Source organism: Sebastes fasciatus, chromosome 5, assembly GCF_043250625.1.
Source record: "Sebastes fasciatus isolate fSebFas1 chromosome 5, fSebFas1.pri, whole genome shotgun sequence".
Classification (NCBI taxonomy): Eukaryota; Metazoa; Chordata; class Actinopteri; order Perciformes; family Sebastidae; genus Sebastes; species Sebastes fasciatus.
Window position 1 is genome coordinate 9,091,076 of NC_133799.1, and position 23,480 is coordinate 9,114,555.

Here is a 23,480-nt window from a genome sequence, read left to right on the forward strand (position 1 = left end):
TATTTTGTAGCTTTATTATTACTGTTGTGTGATTGTTGTCACATACTGCATTGTATTACCTTTGTGTATCTGGTTTATATATAGGTTTTTATGAATTGATGTTTAGTATATTTTAATACTAAAAAACTAATGCTTATTATTTTATATTTATTGTTAGCAATTAATCTTTAGATTTTTTTAATTTCAAAATAGTGAAAAATGTCCAACACAAGTTTCAAAAAGATGTCTTCAAATTGTCATTTCTGTCCAACAAACAGACAAAAAGAGAGACGGTATGACATGCATCAAAGGGCCGTGGGTCGGATTCGAACCCGGGCCGCTGTGGTACGTTGTTTCTGTACCTATTTTACTTAGTTTACAGTTATTTTAAGCCCAACCATGACATTTTTCCTAAACCTAACTGCGGCCGTTACCGTAGTTTTGTCGCGTGGCGTAAAAATGACACGCAAAAGAGGCGTACAAATGTCACGCGAAAAGGCTAAAATGCGTTCTCATGACGTGCAGAATGTCCTTGTAATGTCGTGCTATTAATACGCCTTCCCATGAGATCAGGTTGTCGTACAACATGATCTTCCTCAGCAGATGCCCAGTTGTCATGGAAATGTCATTTTCTTGAAATCAATTATTCAACTAATCTTTTTGGCATTATTCAATTTGAATAAAGTAGACCAGAAAGTATTGTTTTGAATGTGTTGGCTTTTAATATTTTACTCCAGCTGTATAAGTTGTTTACCTGTATTATACTACTAACTTACTACTAATATTATTGATTTACCATCCCATTTTCCCCCATTTCAGACGTGGGAGACAAATTCCCATTTTTCCTCACATCTTTCTAAACGTATTGGCATGACTTTATATAAACATGTGTAATAAAAGGGCAGACCAACGCCTTTCACGCCACCTCTAATTGGCCCCTTGTGGTCACGTCCCATTGTGGTAACAGTTAACTCAGATCTCGGGCTCCTATTTGTCCCTGTGGCTCATTATTGGCTTCTGGCCTGGAGCCTCAGATGCACAGGCAACCCTCACTGACCTGATAACATTTATAGTTGTAATGGATTTTTTTATGCCCGTCATTAACTCGCTCAGAGATTGGAGAAAGAAATTGCTTGTACCTTTTTTTTCTGTGGTATTTCAACTTTATAGCATTATGTTCAGATATGTCACCTTCCATCATCTCTTTTTAAGGCCTGTCCTGTCACTGGTTTTGCTTTAAATGAACAGGTCTTTTGTGCAGGACCCTTGTAGTATCTAGGACTTGTAATGAATATTTAATGATGTTGAGTAAAAGCTTTGGAAGATATAATTTCTGTCCAATTATTGGCTCTGTCTCTGCCAGACTGTTAGGGGTGATTTAGCGGACTACTTGGTAAATGTAGACAGTTTATATGAAGCTGCTCAAAATTAAATCATTTTAACAATGTGGCAATGAAACTGATGTTCACTTTAGGTCATTGAGAATTTTTTATTTATTTTCACAAAAACTAAGTTTGTACAAAAGAACTTCAATGATTGATGAAAATAAACAGTAGAAAACCGTAAAAAAAAGAGTTCACATGAATAATTATCAACAGTTACTGCTAGACCTGAGTCCCATAAGGTATGTGCTTTAATCACAATACCCAGAGGAGGGTGGACAAAATAACAGGAACACCTTACAATATCATTACCAACTATGACTTAAAAAGTTACCACAAAATGAAATCAACACCTCTCCCGTGGTCTTAACAACAACTAAACCTTACAACAGGTGTTTCTATTATTGTGGCCACCTCCTGTAGCTTGAGCATACAGGCACAGAGCTATGTGAGGTCAAATGTGTAGGCTGCACACTGCTCGTCTGTTTGCACTTGTGGGATTAGCCAGCAACAGTGTAGTTTGAAGAGTTAAGTACCGTTGGTCCAAGTAAAAAATAATTCAAGAAAAGAGGTTTAGTAACTCAGATTGAGTTTTGGTAACAGAGAAGACTGATCTCATGATTTTAAGGCGAAATATCACCACCCGTTCCCTTTCTGTTGATGTCACAGCTCCTCTAGTTGTCATTTTGTATGATTGATGATTTCAGCCCACAATGTCCCTTCAACAAATTATTTTCCTTAACGATTAATCTGCAGATTATCTTCTTGGTTAATCATTTGGTCATTAAAAGTTCAGAAAACTGTGGAAAATGTTTGAGAGCCGCCCAAGGTGATGTGGAAAAATCTTTTGTTTTGTCTGAGCGACAGCCTTAAACCAAAAGATATTCAATTTACTATAATGCAAGCAGAGAAAATGCAGAAAATTGTCATATTTGAGAAGCTGGAACCATCAAATGTTTGTCGTTTTTGCTTGAAAATTGAATTAAATGATGATTATCAAAATAGTTGCCAATTAATGTTCTCTCTGTGGATTAATCGTTGCAGCTCTACATTTGTGCTCTTTGCACTGAGGACTTGATGGCACGAGTGAAAGCCTTCATGTACATTAAGAGCAGACGTGCCCCACGGTGTAACGCTAGCTTACCTGAAGCAAAATTAGCTAAGAAAATGTGCCGTGCCTTTGGCGCCATTCAGTTGTACTTCTTCTGGCTCTTTCTGCTGGGTGGTTCGCTGAACTGGACAATATTGAAATATAGAAATGTTCCCAAGAAGTGCAGGAAAGCAGTAGAAGACACCAACACAGGAAACAAGTCGGGTAGATGTGGCGGAGGAGCCAGAGCTACAGTCACGATGCTCAGACCGGCCATGGCTGCGACGCTGATGTAGAACTGTAACACAGACGGACAGAGTGGTTATCAGCTGAATGATGAGTTCATAATGAAATCCCTAAAAGACTTCACAAACCCAGGCTCAGGTGAAACAGCTGTGGTCAGGTGCTGCTTTAGAGAGACGAAACTTTAGCTTGACAAAAAGATCTCAACTCAAGTTAGACTTACTAGCTTTTTCTTGAACTCTCAACCACGTCTCAAGGTCTTCATCGGAAATGGAGTTTGCTTAGTTGGTTGTCACGGAGATGGTTCAGTTGTCATCATGTGACCTTAGTATGGCCCTTTGGTCACGTGATAACAGCATATGTCTCTCAAGCATGCCATCTCCATGACAACGGAGTGAAATCTTTCCACTGATGAATACCATGAGATATGGTTGAAAGCATTGACAAAGAAAGTAAAGTAAGTGGACCTTGAATGAAGATTGTTTTATCAAATTACTATTTTCACGGTCAAGAATGACCTTTATTGCTCAATCATAGATTAGCGTTTCATCGGAACAGAGTATGAAGAGAGAAATAAATTGCAATTGGGATGTCATCACATTGTTCTTCAAATCATCTAAGTACTATGCGTGATAGAGAGATCAATCTCAGAACCCATCGGCTATCGGTCTGGCAAGGGGTTTTATTTCTGGGGTTCTGGTGTAGCCAGCGGATTCACGGGCCGAGACTTCTTTTTCCGTGTGCTGCTCATTGTTTACATTCCGATTAGCAACTTGAGATGCGAGACTGGAGTTCTAGTTGGAGACGCCGTGTATAGCCAGTTCACAAGCTAATTTTAAACCAATAAAAAGCTAAATCATCGTCAGACGATAGTCGGTGGGTTCCCTGATTGCATTCGGCCAATGCGCTCCACCGCTTTTGGTCTCCACACGGACTGTTTACCTGCATTCAACCAAAGCCTGCTCGAACCTGATTGGTCAATATTACTCGGACTACAAACAGAAACCAGAGCGCATCTGTAGGAGCCATGTTCTTTTATTTGTGGTATTTTATTTTGTAAGGTTAGATGTGTGTTAATAGGCTGGACACCGGTAATATAGGCTTCATGCCTGCCACCACAGGTGCTGCTGACTGGAAAAGGCAAACAGTTTTTGACTGTGTTTTGTATGACAACGTGTTTTGCGTGTATCAAAGGATATTGTGTGTTGTTTATGTCTCAATTTAGAGATTCAAAATTATTAGAAGTGACGGACATGGATGGACATGATTTGTAGATAAATGCCAGGTTATATAGTATTGGAACTTTGTATACTGTTTGTTCAGAGCACATGTCTAAACAACACTTACCAATTAGCAGCCAGTAGCGGCTAAAAGCTGTAGTGACTTTAGTAGTTAGTTTACCAAAATCTTGTTCTGTTGCCTTCAGATTCTAGCCCACATATGAATGCAGAATCTGTTTTTAGAGATCAGAGTATGATTGATGAGCTCTCACCAACAAGTTTGAGACCAACTTTACACTTCAAGATTAGTATACTTATCAAGGCGCGTAAAAACTAAATATAAATGTATCTTTTGTGGCTCTGAGCTGAGCTTTCTATAGTTTGAAGCTTAACCAAATATTTTAATAGAAACCTTGCATTAAAAAAATTTAGCTGTTGAATTTAAAAGATGTGGCCGTTCACCATGCAGGGAGGGTCTAATGAAAGTTGCATTATGTAAGGTATAGCAGATCCAGCATTTCTGACCTATACTAGAGACTAAAATTTCGGATATCTCAGCCTCTGTAAATTTCTGAAATACCCCTTTAATGTAGAGAACTTTTTTCCAGACTGCTTTTTTTTGTGATGAGTGATTGGATATTCCTGGAACCAGAAACTGTTCCTCGTAAAAACAATGAAAAGACCGGGCACCTCAGGCCAAGAACAAACTGTTAGCTCTCCCCTTAATTTTAAGTGTAGCTATGATATCAAACCAATGAATGAATTCATTTAAAAAGCTCTCGGATCACATTGCATATTTATCACTGGATGACTTACATGAGATTGGTCGTTTGAGAGGTGATAAAATAAAGAAAAGAGAGTATCACGCTGCAGAATAGCCGGCTTGAATTAGAACCTACAAAACTACTTTTTGCCTTGTTACAGAGTTGCAAACAGAACTGCTGGTGTGAGTGAGATCATTCTTGTGTCTATTTGGGCTTTACGAGACAGAGATAAGTCAGTGAGTAAGATGGAGGAAACACCTCATGCCCACATCCGCCACACCGCAACCCCAAACCCATGAAACCTTATCGCCATCCTCGGGGCTCGCTATTTACGCTGCTTGTGTAAATAAATATATCTAGGCAAACCTGTGTTAATGACACGCGCTATAAAAAGACACCTTCTCCTAATCTCTGACACCCTACCGGAGCCCCTGTCGCTGAGGGGCCGGCGATGCAGCCACTTCAGACGCTGTGGAAACTTAAATAAGTGATAAATAATTCTTCGGCTGGCAGCGTCTTTCATCCCCGAACAGCTTACACAACTTACAGCGGCACATGATCTTTATTTATACAGTTGGGTATATAGTTGGGATATCTTCTCACACGGTTGCAATTTAGGTCTAGTGGCCTCGTTCAAAGCACAGGCCACCTGGGATCCTGAAATCAGCACCCTTCCTATTGCAAATGCATCAGCTGTGCATCCTCCTGCATCCACGTACACGAGCAGACATGAACCGTTAACTTAATCAAGCAGCAATATCCCTACTTTGTTTACTGTTCATGAGCCTTGTCAGAAGCAAAACGAAACCACGCTTTCAACTTAAAGCCCATGTGTGTAGGGTTAGAAAATGTGTGATTCTGGTGACTCCTGGGAGTGTAAAAAAGACACTGTGGTAGAGAGAAACTCGTGCCAGTCAGTGGGCAACCTCTGGGTCTGACAAGTGAAGCCAATGCTGAAGTGCCTTAAACTTGCATTCTTTCTAACAACCAGCAGGAGGCGACTCCTCTGGTTGCAAAAAGAAGTCAGATTGTATAGAAGTCTATGAGAAAATGACCCTACTTCTCACTTGATTTATTACCTCAGTAAACATTGTAAACATGAGTTTATGGTCTCAATCGATAGTTTCAAGTCTTCTTCAATACAGAATGATTTTCATTTAGTAAATTATGGTGCCATTTAGAGTCAAATAGACCATAAAACAGGGGATGCTTTAGGGCGTGGCTACCTTGTGGTTGACAGGTCACTACTACGACATCCTTATTTTCGTCTTACAACTTTAACCCTTTCACAGCGTGTTTTCATTTCATGAAAGTTAATTGTAACATTTTGGTCGGCTAAAAATGTCTTATTCAGCGTTCAATTGTACTAAGCTCCACCCTCTTGTGTCACTTCTGGTTGCAAAAACCAAGATGGCGACAGCCGAAATGCCGAACTCGAAGCTCCAAAAACCAAAGGGTGACGTCACGGTGACTGAATCCACTTCTTATATACAGTCTATGATGCCAACTGACCTGCTAACAATGAGATGAGAGGGCTGAAGCCAACACATACATTACAACATTGTTTACTGTCTAATTTCTCGACAAACAAAAAATCATTTGAAAGATGCTCTAATCAAACCGATATTCTACACATAGTGGCTTTAAATGACTCCAATAGCACAATCTGCCCGTGTTGTTGAAAATAAAAGATGAAGACTTACAATCCTGCCTTCACTACCTGTATTAATAGATATTAAGAATTCTGCATGACCTTTATTTTATTGGCAGCCAATTAGAGCTGCAACCACAATGATAGAAGTTACCGCCTCCTGTACAAATCTCTGGGATGGCAGACCGCAACCTCTGCAGCTTGACCTACAACATTTACCTGATATATAAACCATGAAATCACATTTGCGCTTCATTAATGTGCTCTTTGCCCCCTCCGAAAGGATAGTATTGTTTTGACTTCAGCATGGCTGGGGACACACAAATCTGTGGTGACAGTCAGACACAGAGAGCAGTTGTGCAACATATTGTACGTCTCTTCATGCAGAACAACTTTCTTTTTGCTGCACATACTCAGCAAGGACGATGTTGAGGATTAGTAGGTCAAAAGGTGTCCATAGATAAAAACCAGAGTCAATTTCTTTCTGAAAGTTTTTTAGATATGTAGGATACATATAACCATTGCTTCAATGCCACTAAAAATACTCTTTCTAGGACAATAAGTAGCAAATCCTAACTACAAGTCTAAAAGTAGAAATTAACTAGAATTATCGCCTCCCGGTTGTATGCCTCCACCAACCAGACAAATTGCCGTTTACATCCATGTGTGTCCAAAATGTCATCATTTTATACTATTAGTCCCTGTTCAGACCTGGCATTAACATGCGTCCTGAGTGATCACAAGTGGACAGCTTTAAATACGTCTGTTCACACCTGGCTTTAAAATACGTGTTCACATGCGTCTCTAGTGACCACTCGTGATCTGATCTCATTTCCCCGCTCTATATGCAAATAAACATGTAGTAAACACATGGCCAATACAGCAGACGTTGTGACGTAATATTACATGAATGTCAGTAGTAATATCTTACACAATTGTGAATTCGGGTACATTTTATTAACGTAAAAATATAAGTTACTGTACTGCCGGTCACCGGGGATACAGACACCGCTGCCTGTACCTGGCAACAGTGGGGTACAGAGCTCCAGAGAGCCGAGGATGAGAGCGAGCGGGTTGGTGTCTGCTCCGTGCAAAAACTGACACATCTCCAACAGTATGATAATAATGCACTTTGCGTGCCTAGTCTGTAGATATGTAGCCTATAGATAATATATATTTTAACAGAATACAGTAGAGCACAGAGGCTGTTTCCATGCCATGCAGACAAATACTTGTGCCTGTTTATTCATCTGAGGAGCACAGAGACCCGTGGATCCCAGCGGGACATCAGTGAATGTGTGTGTGGATGGGTGAATGCTAACATGTAGTGTAAAGTACTTTGAGTGGTCGGAAGACTAGAAAAGCGCTGTATAAGTGCAAGTCCATTTACCATTTACCACCAAAACGGAATCAGTTCATCCTTGAGTCCAAGTGGACGTTTGTGCAAAATCTGAATAAATTCCCTGCGTTCCTGAGATATTGAGTGAGAATAGGACGGACAGATAGACAACCCGAAAACCTAATGCCTCCGACGACGGCTGCCTTCCGGCGTGGAGGCATAAAAAATGATAGTGAAATAGTTAAATGTAACCTTATTGTCTTAATTTACTCAACAACCAAATTCAGCCTGGTTGTAACACAGATGTCTTTGGAGAGCTCGGACCACACTGACCTTCCATCTTACAATCCAGGCCAGGTCCAGTTTGGGGAAGCAGAAAAGCAGCTTGTGGTAGGCTCCCAGTCTCAGCTCTTCCTCTGAGCAGTGCTCCAGTGCAGACAGTAGATAGATGCTGAAGAAGAGGAAGGCCAGCGAGGTCACAACATAGGGCACCAGCAGACCGTCCTTCAGAAACAGAGGCAGCATGCTGCACAGAGGGACGAGGACAAGAACAATGGTGCATTTACAGTTTAGAAATTAGGCTGGAGTGATGTACAGTAACCCCCAAACAGAGCAATGCATATTAATGACTCTTAACAGTAGTAAGCAGGGATTGTGCAGATGGACCTGTGATACACACTTCCAAGACAGAATATGTAAATATACATAACATGATGTTTTTTTTATGGATTTTTATATATGTCCAGCAGTAAATCATTAAAGAGGACATATTATGCTTATTTTTCTCAAAAGAAAAGCCCAGTCTGCTCTGATTGGTCAGCTGGCTCAGTCTGTTGTGATTGGTCAACCGAACCAAACTCTTCGGACTCCGCTCCAGCTCCACTCTAACTAGCTTTGTTTGAGGGCGTGCCAAACTAGCCACTACGCAGGTATTATGCAGATGTGTTACTTGGTGACATCACCACGTTATGGAAGAAAAGGCGAGACTTCAAGCAAGGCGTTTCAGGCGGTTTAGGAACAGTGTTTCTGTGGGGGAGAGTAACTCTCTTTGGCGTAGACTTTGGGCTTTGTAACTTTCCTTTTACATGCACAAAAAACGATATAACACACTAAAGGAAAGGGGAAAAAGCACAAAAGCATAATAAGTCCTCATTAAGTTCAGGATCACATTGGCTGGGAAAAGGGCAACAGTAAACCACATAGCTTCTATCCAGCAGTCCTGCACAAGCAGTTAGTGATGCTCTGACATTCATGCCAAGCTTATCTTAGTTTAGCAGAAGGGCACGAACAAGAACAACAGTTGACTCATAGTAAATCGCACATCACCCCAGCTTGTAAAAACCCATCCACTCACAAAGAAACCACTCATTCAGATTTATACTCTAACAAAAAAAAAAACTCCATTCAGCAGATAAATGTTGAACAATTTGGAAATACATACTTTGTCAATTTAAACAGACTGGCTGCATTCTGTCCTCTTAAAATTGCCATGGTTAAGCATCCATTCAGCCAATTATGCTAACAAAAGATGTATTTTTTTAAATGGAAAGTGTAGAGGATGCAGATAATGTGAAAGTCCGAGTCGGACTGTACTGAGGTTCAGCTACAGAATGACCTCCTGTCCCTACACAACGCACGCTTAGACAGCAGGCATGCAGACTATGCTGTGTAATCCCCAGATATCCTTATACTAAACCACACGCACAACAATTAGTGCTGCCGGAAGAATTTAACAACAGCTGGTGAAAGTTAGACAGAGCATTTGCAGCACTACTTGTCTTTTCAACTCAGGGTCCTCAGCTCAACCCACATTGGATGGCATTTCTCATTTGACAGTTAACAGTGGTGAGAAATAAAGAGAGGTGCTGGATTCGAACCCTGGACAGTGCAGTTATGTGGTACGCGGCAACTTAGCTACCAGGACATCCCACAGGTCCATCTTTTTCTCAAAGCGAGACTTTTTCTGAACAATGACCACTGTGGCCACAAGTGGCAGGTAACACTATGGAATAAGGGTAAATGATAAAACTTAAAGGAACAGTGTGTAACATTTCAGGGGATCTATTAGCAGGAATGGAATATAATATTCATAACTATGTTTTCATTAGTGTATAATCACCTGAAACTAAGAATCGTTTCTTGTTTCTACAGTAGCTCAGAATGGACAAACCAAACACTGGCTCTAGAGAGAGAGTTTAACATTTTTATGTTACTTGGAGGCCACCGTTCTCCAACACGCTTGTGAAATTGCAGTAACGTGAGTGCAAAACTGTGGTACCGCCAACCGCTGTCTGATTTCCGTTGCTCCTAAAGTAGTGTTATTATGGTGAGGATAACCTCTGAGCGAGGCGAACGGCGTTACCAGGGTTTTGCATTCTGCGGCTCACGTTACTGCAGTTTTGGAAAGGAAGGAGTGAGCGGAGGGGTACTCAGTTGGTTGCAATCTGCAACCACACCACTAGATGTCATCAAATCCTACACATTATACCTTTAATGTAATAGTGGCACAAGTAGAAAATATTAATAAAATCAGTGAACTGACTCAGTAATGTTTATTATACAGCAACATGTAGCTTAATTTTCCTGACATTAGCTACTTTAATCTTCTGGTTATACCAGACTAAGTGAGGCTAAACCTCTGAGAACATATGCACTTTTTGGTTGTAAGAAGAGACATTATGTAGTTTCATTTCATAGTCTTGTGCTTCAGCTACAAAAATGTAAGTCAAGTTGTGCCTTCTACAGTACTTTTGATTTGATATAAAGAATAACAAAGACCCAGCTCATATCTAACTACTTCCTGTGTTTAATTAAAGTCTTCCATCCACACAATCTCACCTGAATGTCGAGGCCTGTAGGAACCAAATAACCACCAAGGGGAGGTCATTCAGCAGGAGGCAGACAGGCCTAGAAAAGATCAAAGTTGGACATACTCACTGTTAAACACACTCTGCAGTAAGCACCGTTAAATGTTATGTTACAGTAAGACAGGAAGTGAGGCCATGTTAGGTCAAAGCTGTATGTCATGCGTGTATAATATTAAAGCAACTGACATCCACATGAATCGATTATTGACAGTCTCTCACAAGGCAGTCAAGTGTTGAATCACATTATTTTACATCCGTACTATATATGCATTTTACTGTAACTGCCCTGGCATGTATGTACTGTATATATATATATATATATATATAAAAATCCAACGTTTACTTAAACTAATTATTCAATTTCAACATTAAAGACGTGAAAATGATGAAGTTAAAAGTTATGACTTCTATGTGGTGTTTCTGTGTAGTGAAGGCCTCTGTTTTTAGTTGAACCTGGTTGCCTGCGTCATTGCTAGCCATCGCTAGCTGCACACACTGTGCTCCGAGGGGGGCACTTTCCACCGGTCCCTGAGCCCATAATTACAGCCAGTGCTCTTTGGCGATCCTGTTACAGCCCAATAATTGATCCTGCGCAAACAACGCCCCGAGCTGCCGCCTGCCATTCTTTCCTAATCCCTGGACATGCATTACTGATTGATTCAGGGGGACAGGTGGGAGATATAACTCAATAGTTAATAAAGCAACAATCTAGATTAATAGATGAGCCCAGATCTAGCAAACAAATCCCTTGCTGTCAAAGACGTCACTCTGTACCTACACAGCTTTATACATATAGAGGTAAATGGTAATTAATCACACACATCTTTACAAATACTACATTTACTCATATTATGACTTTTGTGTCTGTGTGGCACGGAGTATGATGACCAACGTGAATAAGCCCTCAGTTAGCAAGTCTGTACTTAAACAGATCGTTCCTCTGCAACTGTGGGAGTACGGCAGGAGGGTGATGTCACTTTTACAGAGTAGTGCGCACGTATTCAACTCATTAACAATCTGCAGGACATAAACTGTGATCTGAAGTGGGGGAACGGGCGAATGGCTCCTTAGTGAGCTGAAATTAAATCTATACTCATGAATAATTTGAGGTATCGCTACAAGATAGAAAAAGTACCATTAATGTTTGTTACCGTCGCTGCTGTCACATGTCGACAGATCACCCAGTGGGACAAAACCTCAAGAAGTATTACCTCAGTACTTACAAGGCAGCCAAGAGGATGGACTTCTCGTGGACTTGATAGGAGAAGAGGAAAAACGCCAGAGATGAATTGGCCTAAAAGTGACATTGAGATTATTAGTAAAACAACAACTACTGTTATTGAACAATAAGACTGGGCAGCAGCAAACTTTTTAATAAAGGCAGTGAAGGAAAATAATATGTATGAACGGAGGAGGCATCAATAATGATTGTGTTACACTGTAATTATTTGATACTATTTTTAGACAAGACAGTGAAATGCAAAAAGTTCTGAGACAAATTAAAATGATTAAATCACTGATATTTGAGCCTTGCCTCTCTGTAAGGGGAGGATCCAAGATGCCACACTCACCAAGGCTAGTTTAAACTGCCAGAAGGTCGGCTTCGTCAGGAGTCTGATGCAGGAAGGTAGGACTGCTAGGAGAGTGCAGGCCAAACTGAAAAACAACACAACAAACATTCAGCTTATCTCACATCAGCATACTGAAATGCACAAAAAAATCGATGATAACGATATTATTGGGATATCTATAGAACATTTAAAAAAAAAAAAAAATGCTTATTCATCTTGAACTTTGTTTATTGTGCGATTTGTCTCGTTTTTGGCAAATCAATTACACTCAAAATATGAGTGGAGAAAGAGTCTGTAACCATAACTGTACATATTAAATGATATAAGAGGCGCTGGATTATTTACATGATAAAATCATGTGTATTATTAATATGATATCAAAATTTCATTTTTAAATATCACAGTTATTGTCAATACCTTTATATCACGACACCCTTAGCAAATATTCTTTTTCTGTATTATTCACAGCATTAATTTTTGTATTTCATGCTATGTCGCTGTGTGAATTTAAATGTATGTACATTTATAATGACTATATGATAACTTAGTGAATAGATAGATATTTATATTTGTAAAAAAAAAATGATTTTCACATAATTCCAGGCTAACACATATTGTGCATCTTTCTGTTGTGTTGACATGGCATCACGTGAAAACTTATAGTGACCAGAGAACTGGATGACAAAACACAAGATTTCTTTTCAGTCGGTGGCACTAGATGATCTGATTTTGATGTCAAATGCAAATAGTCGAACCAAAATCTAACTGTGGATCCGTCTCGCTGGGTTTTTTTTAGACACCGCCTGCTCTGCAAACTAAGACCTCCGCTATGTGGGAAATGACCAAATACTGGCCCCTTCTTAGGGTTACAGGCATTAGTTTAACCCTTCAATTGTCACCTGCTGGGGTCGGAGGCACCGGAAGAGAGTGACTATGTGTCAGTGTGAATGTGCTGAGAGGTCGGGCAGCGAGTTAGCTCTAGGCATGATGGCAACAATGTGTTTGTACTACGACACAGATAGATAGAGTTAATGACAGTGGTAGATAGATAGAGATATAGATAGATAGATAGATAGTAGTAGTAAAGGACCAGTGAGTGGGTATTTAGTGTGTATGACGTCAAGTGTGTTATGCGTGTGTGTGTGTGTGTGTGTGTGTGTGTGTTATGTGCAGGGCAGGGTTTTGCGGTCCGGAAGGAAAGGGATCTCTTTTCACAGCTGATTCATTCTATGTACACAGTATGCCCACACCAGAGCATTTAGCAATCCACTCCCTATGCCAAAAAGACAAGAGTGTTTTTCATTTGTTTGAAATGCACCACAGTCAAAGAAGTCCATCTTGATCCCCGGACTTAGCAGTCTGGCAGAAACGTGTCCATGCTGCGAACACAGGGCTCCTAAATTTAGCGTGCTGGGTCATTTAAGCAGGCTCCACCATGACACAACTGTTTTCTCATCGTGATCGGAGAGGTTCTCAGATTTTAGTCTAAATAACTTCTCCGAATACTTCCTGGGATGCTCCGCGGGGTAGTGGGCAGAGAAACTCAAGTTAAATGTCATGAGTGCTCAGTGTTTACAACGTCGTCGCCCCTGAGAGAACGATTAATTTGTCTTTCACCCACGTCTAATAAAGCACATAGTCCATAACATGCTTTACATGAAAATCAGCTTGATTTACTCGGCTTCCATCTCTGTATATGACTCCTGTGTCTAGCTGTGACTTCATGTTCAGAAGTTCCTCTCAAGACGTTTCCTTTAGGGATGGTCTTATTTCATTTATTTGATTCCGTCCGCTGAATCACAGTTGTCATTCCCAGAAAATTAAAAACAAGAAACAGTAGAAGAAGAGAGACAGAACAATACAGCAAGAGAGTGAAAGATAGAGGAGAAAAACACGAGACCTTGTTAGATAAATAGAGGGATTACCTGAGGTAAACCTGGGAGTCACTGGACAGAATGGATCTGATCTTTATCAGGATGTTCAAGCTGCACCATGTGTTGGCCACCTTATCCTGTATACACAAACACACACACACACCACTTGGTTAAATGAGAAATTATGTCACACACAAAAACATCAACACATGCCCTGATGCCTGTGTATAAAAAATATAAATTCCACTTTGAAGAGAAAGCAAATAAGTAGCATTGCTGTAGGTATTAATTTCCCCACTGAAAGTGCAATAGAAATTCCAGAGGGACATTTGTACGTAACCTTCCGTCATAAATTGACTCCCCCGTCAGAAAACAGCATGGGACTTATTTGTAAACTTGGGGACACGAGGTCAAGTGTCAAACCAGAGTAGCTTCTGCATGACCAGCAGTTAGAGACCAACCACAGAGCACTGCCATTTATTTTCTTAATTAATTAATTAATTGCTTGTAAAAATGTCAGAAAATAGTGAAAAATTACAATTTCCCAGAGCCCACAGTAACATCTTCAAATTAGTAGTTTTGTCTCACCAAGAATCCAAAACCTACAGATTCAATTTACAGTGATATAAAACAAAGAAAAGCAGAAAATCCTCACATTTGGGAAGCTGAATACAGATAATTATGGGCATTTTTGCTTGACTAAAATGACTAAAACGATTAATCAATTATCAAAATAATTGCACATTAATTTTCTGTCAACTAATTTCGGCTCTAATAAAAAAACACCGTAACTTTTCTCTCATGTTAGACTGTATCATTTTCAGATTGTTTTTGTAAACAACCTATCTGAATAATATGGAAGATATGCTACAGCCTTAATACCGGGCTAAAAGTACTTGTGGTTTATAAGAGATGAGGAGGGCGTTGCTGTGAGATTCAGTTGATTTAAGTGCTTAAGCAGTTGTGCCGGGATCAGATGATATTCAGGCCCGAGCCGCCACTGTGCACTATGATATCACCCATCACAGAGGCAGCGTGCGTAGATCAGCTTTATGATTCCACTGTGAATGGTTTCAGTGTGTGGCCCTGTCTAGAAAAACTATTTCTGGCCTCCTCTCTCTCCTCTGTGCTACAGCTGCTCACAGCACAGCTGTGTGGATCTTAATGGCAGCCTAGTCAGCAGCACTGGGTCATCCAGCTTTGTGTTGTCTCAGCCCCTTCCCTCTCTCTTTCCTCTTTGCCTCCCCGCTCCAAATAACCGCCACGGGAATGTTCCTGAAGGCAACACATGAACAAGAAAGGAGGAGGGGGGTCCCATCGGCAAATGTAAAGGGGGGGCGAGAGCAGTGCGGCTCCTTCACCTATAAGCTAGCATGGAATTTCACAGGGAGAAGCATTTGGTGCCATTTTTGTGAGCAGGCGGCAACGTGAGACGCCAGAATGCAGCTCAGTGGGCAAACTTACAACCGCTCCCGCCCAGTAGCTGCCACGACCACCAGTCAGCAGCCCTCCTCTTCCCCACCACCCCTTCTCGCCCCTACTGTCCCCTTGTCCAAAGCTTCTGCTTACGTGCACAATTTCATAATTAGTTCAGGACGCCTCGACCCGGCAGCCTCTCGTGCTGTCGTCACAGGGGAGTATAGTGTCTCTCACACCCTGTGTATTATGTTTGCATCATTTCGTTAAACAAATACTGCCACAGCGCATGCTGCCATCTGCTCCCCTGGTAGAATTTTCAATTACTTCTCACATCCGTGACACCTTGCGGTGGGTGCCAGCTCAGGGACCGGGACAAGAGGAGAGATACTGGGGTTTCAGAAATGAGAGCTGCAAAACCTTGGCCTCTGAGCTGTCAGTCTCACACACACACACAAGTACAGAAACACACACAGTTACTTCACCTCTGCTCCTTCCACGATGGCTCTCAACACTGCCAGCTGAAGTCTTTCACTGTCCACTATCACTTTCTTTTTTAATTGATATCATATTCCTGTATCTGCTCTTCTCTCAGAGGCAAAGACTGACTGACCAGTGCGTGTGTGTGTGTGTGTGTGCGTGCTATGAAACAGTCCATCATACTTATAAGCTTTCCAAAGATAAAGTCGGTCGCAGGCACCAGTTGTCGGATGTGCTCCGATACGCCTTTAAACGTAGCGTTTGCCCCACTCATCAGTCCACATGGCTAGAACACGGCTCTGCTATGAAGTGCTGAAAACACCCAGGCCATAAATTATTTAGATTTATCTATATCCTCTACTGTACGTCCCGAACCCTCCCACACCTCCCAGAGATAGAGTGAAACTGATCTCCTGACCTTTCACCATTTTATTCCACTGTTTTCTTTGATCCTGCAGGGTATCTATTTCCCACCGGCTAAGCGGTGCAGGGCGGAGGGGTGTTCACCACGCTGAGAGCGTGGAGCAGTGTGTCGGGCACGGGGAGTGCCACACAGGTTGTAATTTGACTTTCATAAAAGCACTGATCACAGCCACGTGCTGTAAACTGTTAAATTTAAATGAGGGCTTTATCTTCTTAGAGAAATGTCACCTCCGAGAAAACGAAAAAAAGTAGGCACAAAACTTCCAAGAAATCGTAGAATATCAAACAGCCTTTCTCTCTCGCTCCCTCGCTGTGTTACGTCTTGAAACAGCATTCCCTTTCAACAGAAATTACATTAAATTAAGGAAAATAACGATATCACTTCACTACTTTACGGGCATTTAATTCACACTGATACCTACACAACATACTAATATTAAAAGGTGCTAATCACAAACTGATTGAAGGATCCAATATTGTGTGTGTAGGAGGCCAGTGTTGAGCATAAACCCTAAAGGACCATATGAAATTATTGGGAGTGAGGAGTGGGGCTAAATCCTCAATTTTGTCAATATTGTCTTTGAAAACAATTGCAATAGCCTAAACCCAATATTGAAAAAATATATACTTTATGACAAGTATGAAAATACAGACATTAATAAATAAAAGAGCTGATAAATAAACAGTTATAACAACCACAGAATCGGTGAACCTGGTGGGGAGGAGAAAAAATATAAGACCATCATCTGCTCTCCAGGAAAATTTGGACTACTCTCCCTTCAGCAAAAAAACACAACCCTTTACTGAGCCTCCTCACCCTCTAGTACTTTTTGTAAAGTCCCTAACTTTTATGGATGAATAAAACCGCTGTGCATTATATTATATTTATATTTAGTTAGCAGCCTTCTATGCCTAAAGAGCCGCCACAAACCAAAGTCAAGCACACATTGATACGAACACAGCAGCAGGCTTTAGGGTAAACAGACACATATAATAGCAGCATCTCTGCTCATAACACAACAGATGGCAGTATACATATATATTTTATCTTCAAAGCCATACAAGAATCCCTCAGGCTTATTGACTTATTTCATGCTATTGATGGTATTTTGGAATGTGAGGACATTTGATTAATTACATTTATTCATGAATTTCTGATAGTCCCCTGGGATACACATGCTCATGTTTACCCCCAGAACAGGGTAGAGGAGGTCAAACATCTGCACCACCTCAAGGGCTTCAAAAGAAATGTGCATGTGACCTGTGTGAATCATCTAATCTGCAGGCCATACTGGTCTAACATTAGGTAGCCTATGATTAATATTACCTTCTTCCACTTGTTTCTTGTGAATATCTATTCTTAGATGCCTGCATGACAAGAGCACAAATGCCTTTTTTGATAAGACTAAGAGTCAAAAAGGCAATATCAAGCTTGTGGTCTTCAGGCTGACTTTTCGTTCTAGAAAGTCTACTGTACCTCAAACAGGCCGCGAGCCACGGGAAAGATCCTCCTGACCACCTGCATGGCGTGACCGGGGTCAGACAGGAAGGGCAGCCAGCAGAGGGCAAAAGTCACCAACACTGTTGAAGCAATTCTCGCCAACATGAACACCCTATATGACACAGAGAGACAAGCATCATGTCTGAGAGCAGGAGGTACAGATACACCATGAATCATTTTTAAAAACAAGGCACAAAATTTGGACATTTTCTGTTAACGTAATTTCTACAAAATACAAATGTTGACATTAGCGAGTAGCTTAAGTTTGTCTTTGTCTACTGGCATTCCTCAAACTGTGAGTACATACTGTCTGTAAGTCCTAAATTTGGGATTTGACCCTTGCGTTGAGGAATGCAGTGAAAGCCATGCATCAGCTGAAAGTCTTCAGCGGAGGTCAGGCTATCTTGTCAGCTGTAACTGTGAAGCTGCTGGTTAAGTTGCGCACACACAGCATAGCTGAGGAGTTTGGGCATGGCGAGAGTGTCATCTGGACATATCTTCCCCCCCGGGCCTTCTAATCCAGCTCTCCATTTGCTACTAAATGCCCTTGGTACATTGTTACTAGATAAACAGACACTGGACACACTAGTAACAGCATCCAATCTGATTACCTCAGTCATTCTGTGGCTCTCCTGAGGACACTGCTCGCTTATAGGCTGACATTACGTATCTGCTTTGAGCACTCAGCTGACACCTCTATGCAGAGTGACAAAACAATATAAACAAAACAATGACACGGATGAATAATCGTGACTTCACAGACGCAAAGATAATCCTCCGAATAATCCTCCATACCAGTGGCTGCTTTATTGAGACATAAATTGTGATCTTAATTAATTGCAAGAAAGTTTGACTGTCTCCTACTTTCTTTTCTTTCAAGAAGGCAGGAAATGAAAATGATAAATCCCTTTTGTTACTGTCCTTTTTTTCATTTCTTTCCTGGCATGGATTCATATATGTCACAGATCTACTACAGCTACTGGGTTTTCTCTGAAGTGAAATGTCATCAAACAACTAGGGTTATGATTAAGGATACTTGAGCCCATCTGATTGTGCCGTGTGGGTACGTTAGACAAAATATGTTGGAAACCACAGCTGTAGATAACTCCAAAACTCCTTAAAATGTAAAGAAAACAATCTTAAGTGCAGAAGAAAGAAAACACAGGATACAAACAAACAGACTCACCCTTGCCCCATCAGGCCCTGTTTGACGCTCTTCCCCAGCAGGTAGCAGAAGAAGGGCAGAGCGTGGTACAGCTCCATCTGTTTGTAGTTGAGAGCCAGACAAAAGGCCACGGAGCCCAACGCATCCCAGCCCAGCCCCAGAGCCAGAACCCCCCACAGGGCAAAGCCCAGACTCACTCCGTTGTACCTGATTCAGTTAAGGTCAATATTGTGCTAAAAGTGTCTCCATGTATACAAGTGGAGGTAAACGGCTCAATGTGCTGGGACAAGTACATTATAAAACAGCAGCTGATCCGGGGTCAGTTCAGATCAGATGCTCAGTTTGCACATCAACTCTTTAATTGTTGTGTTTAATAGTGTCTTAATAACAACAAATATGTTTTTAATTGTTTTATCACTGCATACATGAAATAAGTAGGGCTGTCAAAGTTAATAACAGGTTAACGCAAATTTGTTTTAATGCTACTAGTGTCTTTTACGCATGAACGCAACTTGCGATATTAAAGGTTGTAGCGGGCTCAGTTTTAAAGCTAGAGTAAAGATACTGGTATAATATGAAACTAGAAAACCTGAGGAATGTATTGGTACCAACCATGAGGCGAAGGAGGCAAAATAACGCTCCAAACTTGCACTAAATTGTGGCGAGGAAAAACTGGCATGGCCGTTTTCAAAGGGGTCCCTTGACCTCTGACCTCAAGATATGTGAATAAAAATAGGTTCTATGGGTACCCACGAGTCTCCCCTTTACAGACATGCCCACTCTATGATAATCACAAGCAGTTTGGGGCAAGTCATAGTCAAGTCAGCACACTGACACACTGACAGCTGTTGTTGCCTGTTGGGCTGCAGTTTGCCATGTTATGATTTGAGCATATTTCTTATGCTGAATGCAGTACCTGTGAGGGTTTCTGGACAATATCTGTCATTGTTTTGTGTTGTTAATTGATTTCCAATAATAGATATATACATACATTTGCATAAAGCAGCATAGTTGCCCACTCCCATGTTGATAAGAGTATTAAATACTTGACTAATATCCCTTTAAGGTACATTTTGAACAGATACAAATGTGCGATTAATCAGGATTAAATATTTTAATCGATGGACAGCCCTAGAATTAAGATTAACTGTATTCCGTATCAGCTGCTGTTTCTTTCCATTTAATATCTATGATAAAGGAGCAATTCCATGAGGAACAAAGGCACATAATTTATATATAATATAAGTATGTAAACAATCTTATATAATATTGCCGTGGGGCAAATGCTCAAATATTAGCTTTATATTGCCATTCAGAATACACTCATTTGACAAGTTTCACACATTTCAAGTTGTTCAAAGTAGTTTAAATCCTTAAGAAACAGTATTACATTGTCAATCAATGCAACTCAAAGAGCTACAAAGGTGATGAGAAAATATATTTAATATAATATTTACTTGATATGCTACTCTAATGCGATTAGGATTGGGACTTTAAGGTCAATGGCTGCAACTTTGAAGGTCAGTATTTCACAGGAAGTCATCACAATAATGATATCATATCATATATCACAGTGAATAAATAGTAGAAATGCACCTGTACATAAAGGATACTGGAAATGCCCGTAGTCAATGAGAATCAGGCCTGGGTATAGAAGGAAGCACAACACAGTGGATACCTGAGGGGAAAAGAGCATTTATGAGCTGTTAGAAGGCAAACATAACTAAAATCTAACTAAAGTGCACTGGTTATTATTATACAATGATGCATTACATGTTATGGGTTATGTCATATCAAACATTTGAATCACCTGATAAATATTTGCAGACTTTATTGTGGAAAGAGGGATCTCAAAACAAAGTAAGCAGTTGTCCTTATTCACTAAGCCTTCCCAGTACTTGCTTATTCACACTTAAGGTGTAAAGAGCCTGAACCACCGTGCACTGAACAAAAAGGCAATGCATGCTGGGATAGCCTGTTCTGGTGCTTCCTTTTTCCAGACAAAGCTGGTATGCGTCTTGCAATAACTGTTTGATAATATAACAAAAGATCCCTCTTAATTGACTGTCCTCTAAATGTGTTTATACATACATAACTTCCTGGAAAATGTAATATCATCATATTATATTGCAATAATGACTTCATAATTCCCCATTTTGGATGACCAGCGCTGTAATCAGTTTTAATCAGGGCGGGCTCCTCAGACTAAGAGGAAAATGTGGCTCATTTGAGTCTTTAGTTGAAAAAACTATTAGATGTCATATTGTGTTACCTTCTTTTTAGAGGATCCATCAGTCAGATAGAAACAGTATAAAACCACAGCAGGGATGTATATCAACAAATCTGCCACCAGGACTGAAACAGAACAAAGAACCATATTAGATCACATCAAGTTATTGTTTTGTGGTTGAGGTAGATAGAAGCTTTTCACTTTATTTTCTCATGGTTACTGCACCTGTAACTCTCATGAATAACTTGTGCGCTGGACTTTCATAACCTCTGGATTTGTGGAGCTCCACCCACTCAGGGTTTATCGCCTTGGCTCTGCAGGAATATATAGTTATAGTATAGACATTATAGTATTTATAATCCTAAAAATAAACCTTTAATGATAATACTTATGCACAGGGGTATATGCAGTAGAATCGAATATAAAAGTAAGTAGAACAGCAATGTGTGCCATATTAAAATTGGTTCTTTTCTTCAATAAACATTCACACACTGAAGCAGAGATGTCCTGTAAAATATACCCTCTAAATAATAAATAAATGACTTACACGTAAGCACAGATCAGGCTGTGATAGGCAGTCAGAGGAGGGTAGTCGAGACCCCAGTAGTTCAAGTCATTCTCAGTAGTGTTAGAGTACCTGGATGAGTACAAACATTACAAATACTTAAACTGTGTCAGACTTGTACAACATTATTGTTATATACATGCAGATTCAGCTTTATCCCATACTTGTGGCATTGTGGGTATGTGACTCACAGAATCTGCTCCTCTCACCGTTAGATTTACATATACATTAGTGTGTTTTGAGTACAATCATTACAGTATTTCCAGTCACTGCAAAAGCCCCAAAAGACCTCATACTCTTTTTACAGGTGCTTGAACTACTCTTTTTTGGCTTCCTCAAACTTGTTCCACTGAGTCAGGGGTCAGCAATCTGCGGCTCCGGAGCCACATGCGGCTCTTTAGCCCCTCTCCAGTGGCTCCCTGTGGATTTTTTTTTTTTAATTAGTGGAAATTAATAACTGTTGTTTTGTTTACATTTTAAATTTTATTTATCATTGTTGTAGGTCTATGGTACGACGGTACGACGGAGTATTAGGGCCACATTGAGGAAAAAAATAAATCTGAGATTTCGAGAATAAAGTCATAGGTTTACGAAAAAAAAGGTTGTAGTATTATGAGAATAAAGTCAGAATATAAAGTAGTAATGTTACGTGTCATTTTCTTTTTTTCTCGTAAAGTTATGACTTTATTCTCGTAAACGTTATTCTCGTAATATTCCGATTTTTTTCTCGTAAAGTTATGACTTTATTCTCGTAAACGTTATTCTCGTATTATTAAGATTTTTTTCTCGTAAAGTTATGACTTTATTCTCGTAAACGTTATTCTCGTAACATTCCGACTTTTTCCCCGTAATATTACGAGAAAAAAGTCGGAATGTTACGCGAATAAAGTCATAACTTTACGAGAAAAAAGTCTTCGCGTAAACTTCTTACTTTTATTCTCGGAATATTACGACTTTTTTTATCGTCAATTTATGACTTTATTCTGAAAACCTCAGATGTTTTTTCCCTCAATGTGGCCCTAATACTCTGTACTACATTTGCACTTTGCACTGCATTAGACTTATATACTATATACTTAGACTATAAACTGTGTTACCTTCATCACAATGCTCAAATGTTTTGCAGCTCCAGACACATTTTTTTTAAAATTATTTCTGCCTTAAATGTCTCTTTTGATAAAGGTAGAGGTTGCTGACCCCTGCACTGAGTAAACAAACTTCAGACTGACCATTCCTGCAGAGGGAGGTTGTAGGTCACTTCTTGCCAGTGCCTTTGAGCTTCATAGTCGCCAAACATGGGAGGTTTCCCCGCTCCTGGAGGAAAATCATTCAGCTGTTAGTCTGATGAATGAATGAACTACATCAATGACGGACACACACACACACGCACGCGCGCGCACACACACACACACACACACACACACACACACACACACACAGTGACTGAGCAGCAGTAGTGTAACATAACATGCTGTGACTCTCTGCAGGCTGCAGCATGTTAATAACATTAAACTCTTCACTCTTCCTACCTGAATATGAATTTAACGAAACGCCCCATCTCACAACAACCCCGAGCAACACACAGAGTGATACGAGACTCCACGTTTGCATAGCTTCGGTAATAAATGAGCTTAAAGAGGAAAAAATAAAAGCTAAAAACAATCTGTCTGCTTTGGAATCTGTCTACATTTCCTGGTTACGTCACCCGTCAAGTCTTCGT

General features: G+C 40.3%; 1 protein-coding gene across 1 annotated transcript; it reads right to left on the reverse strand.

Moving 5' to 3' along the window:
• Window positions 1-1,448: 1,448 nt before the first annotated feature.
• On the reverse strand, window positions 1,449-23,480 carry alg6 (ALG6 alpha-1,3-glucosyltransferase). The gene is made up of 14 exons (XM_074634920.1): window positions 23,290-23,480; window positions 22,990-23,074; window positions 21,743-21,832; window positions 21,421-21,509; window positions 21,238-21,320; window positions 20,579-20,643; window positions 18,987-19,172; window positions 17,777-17,912; window positions 14,032-14,117; window positions 12,107-12,191; window positions 11,759-11,829; window positions 10,507-10,575; window positions 8,002-8,194; window positions 1,449-2,749 (listed from the first exon to the last, which is right to left on the reverse strand). Exons 1-14 carry the CDS (start codon window positions 23,369-23,371, stop codon window positions 2,552-2,554), a joined length of 1,518 nt encoding a protein of 505 aa, XP_074491021.1. The 5' UTR covers window positions 23,372-23,480; the 3' UTR covers window positions 1,449-2,551.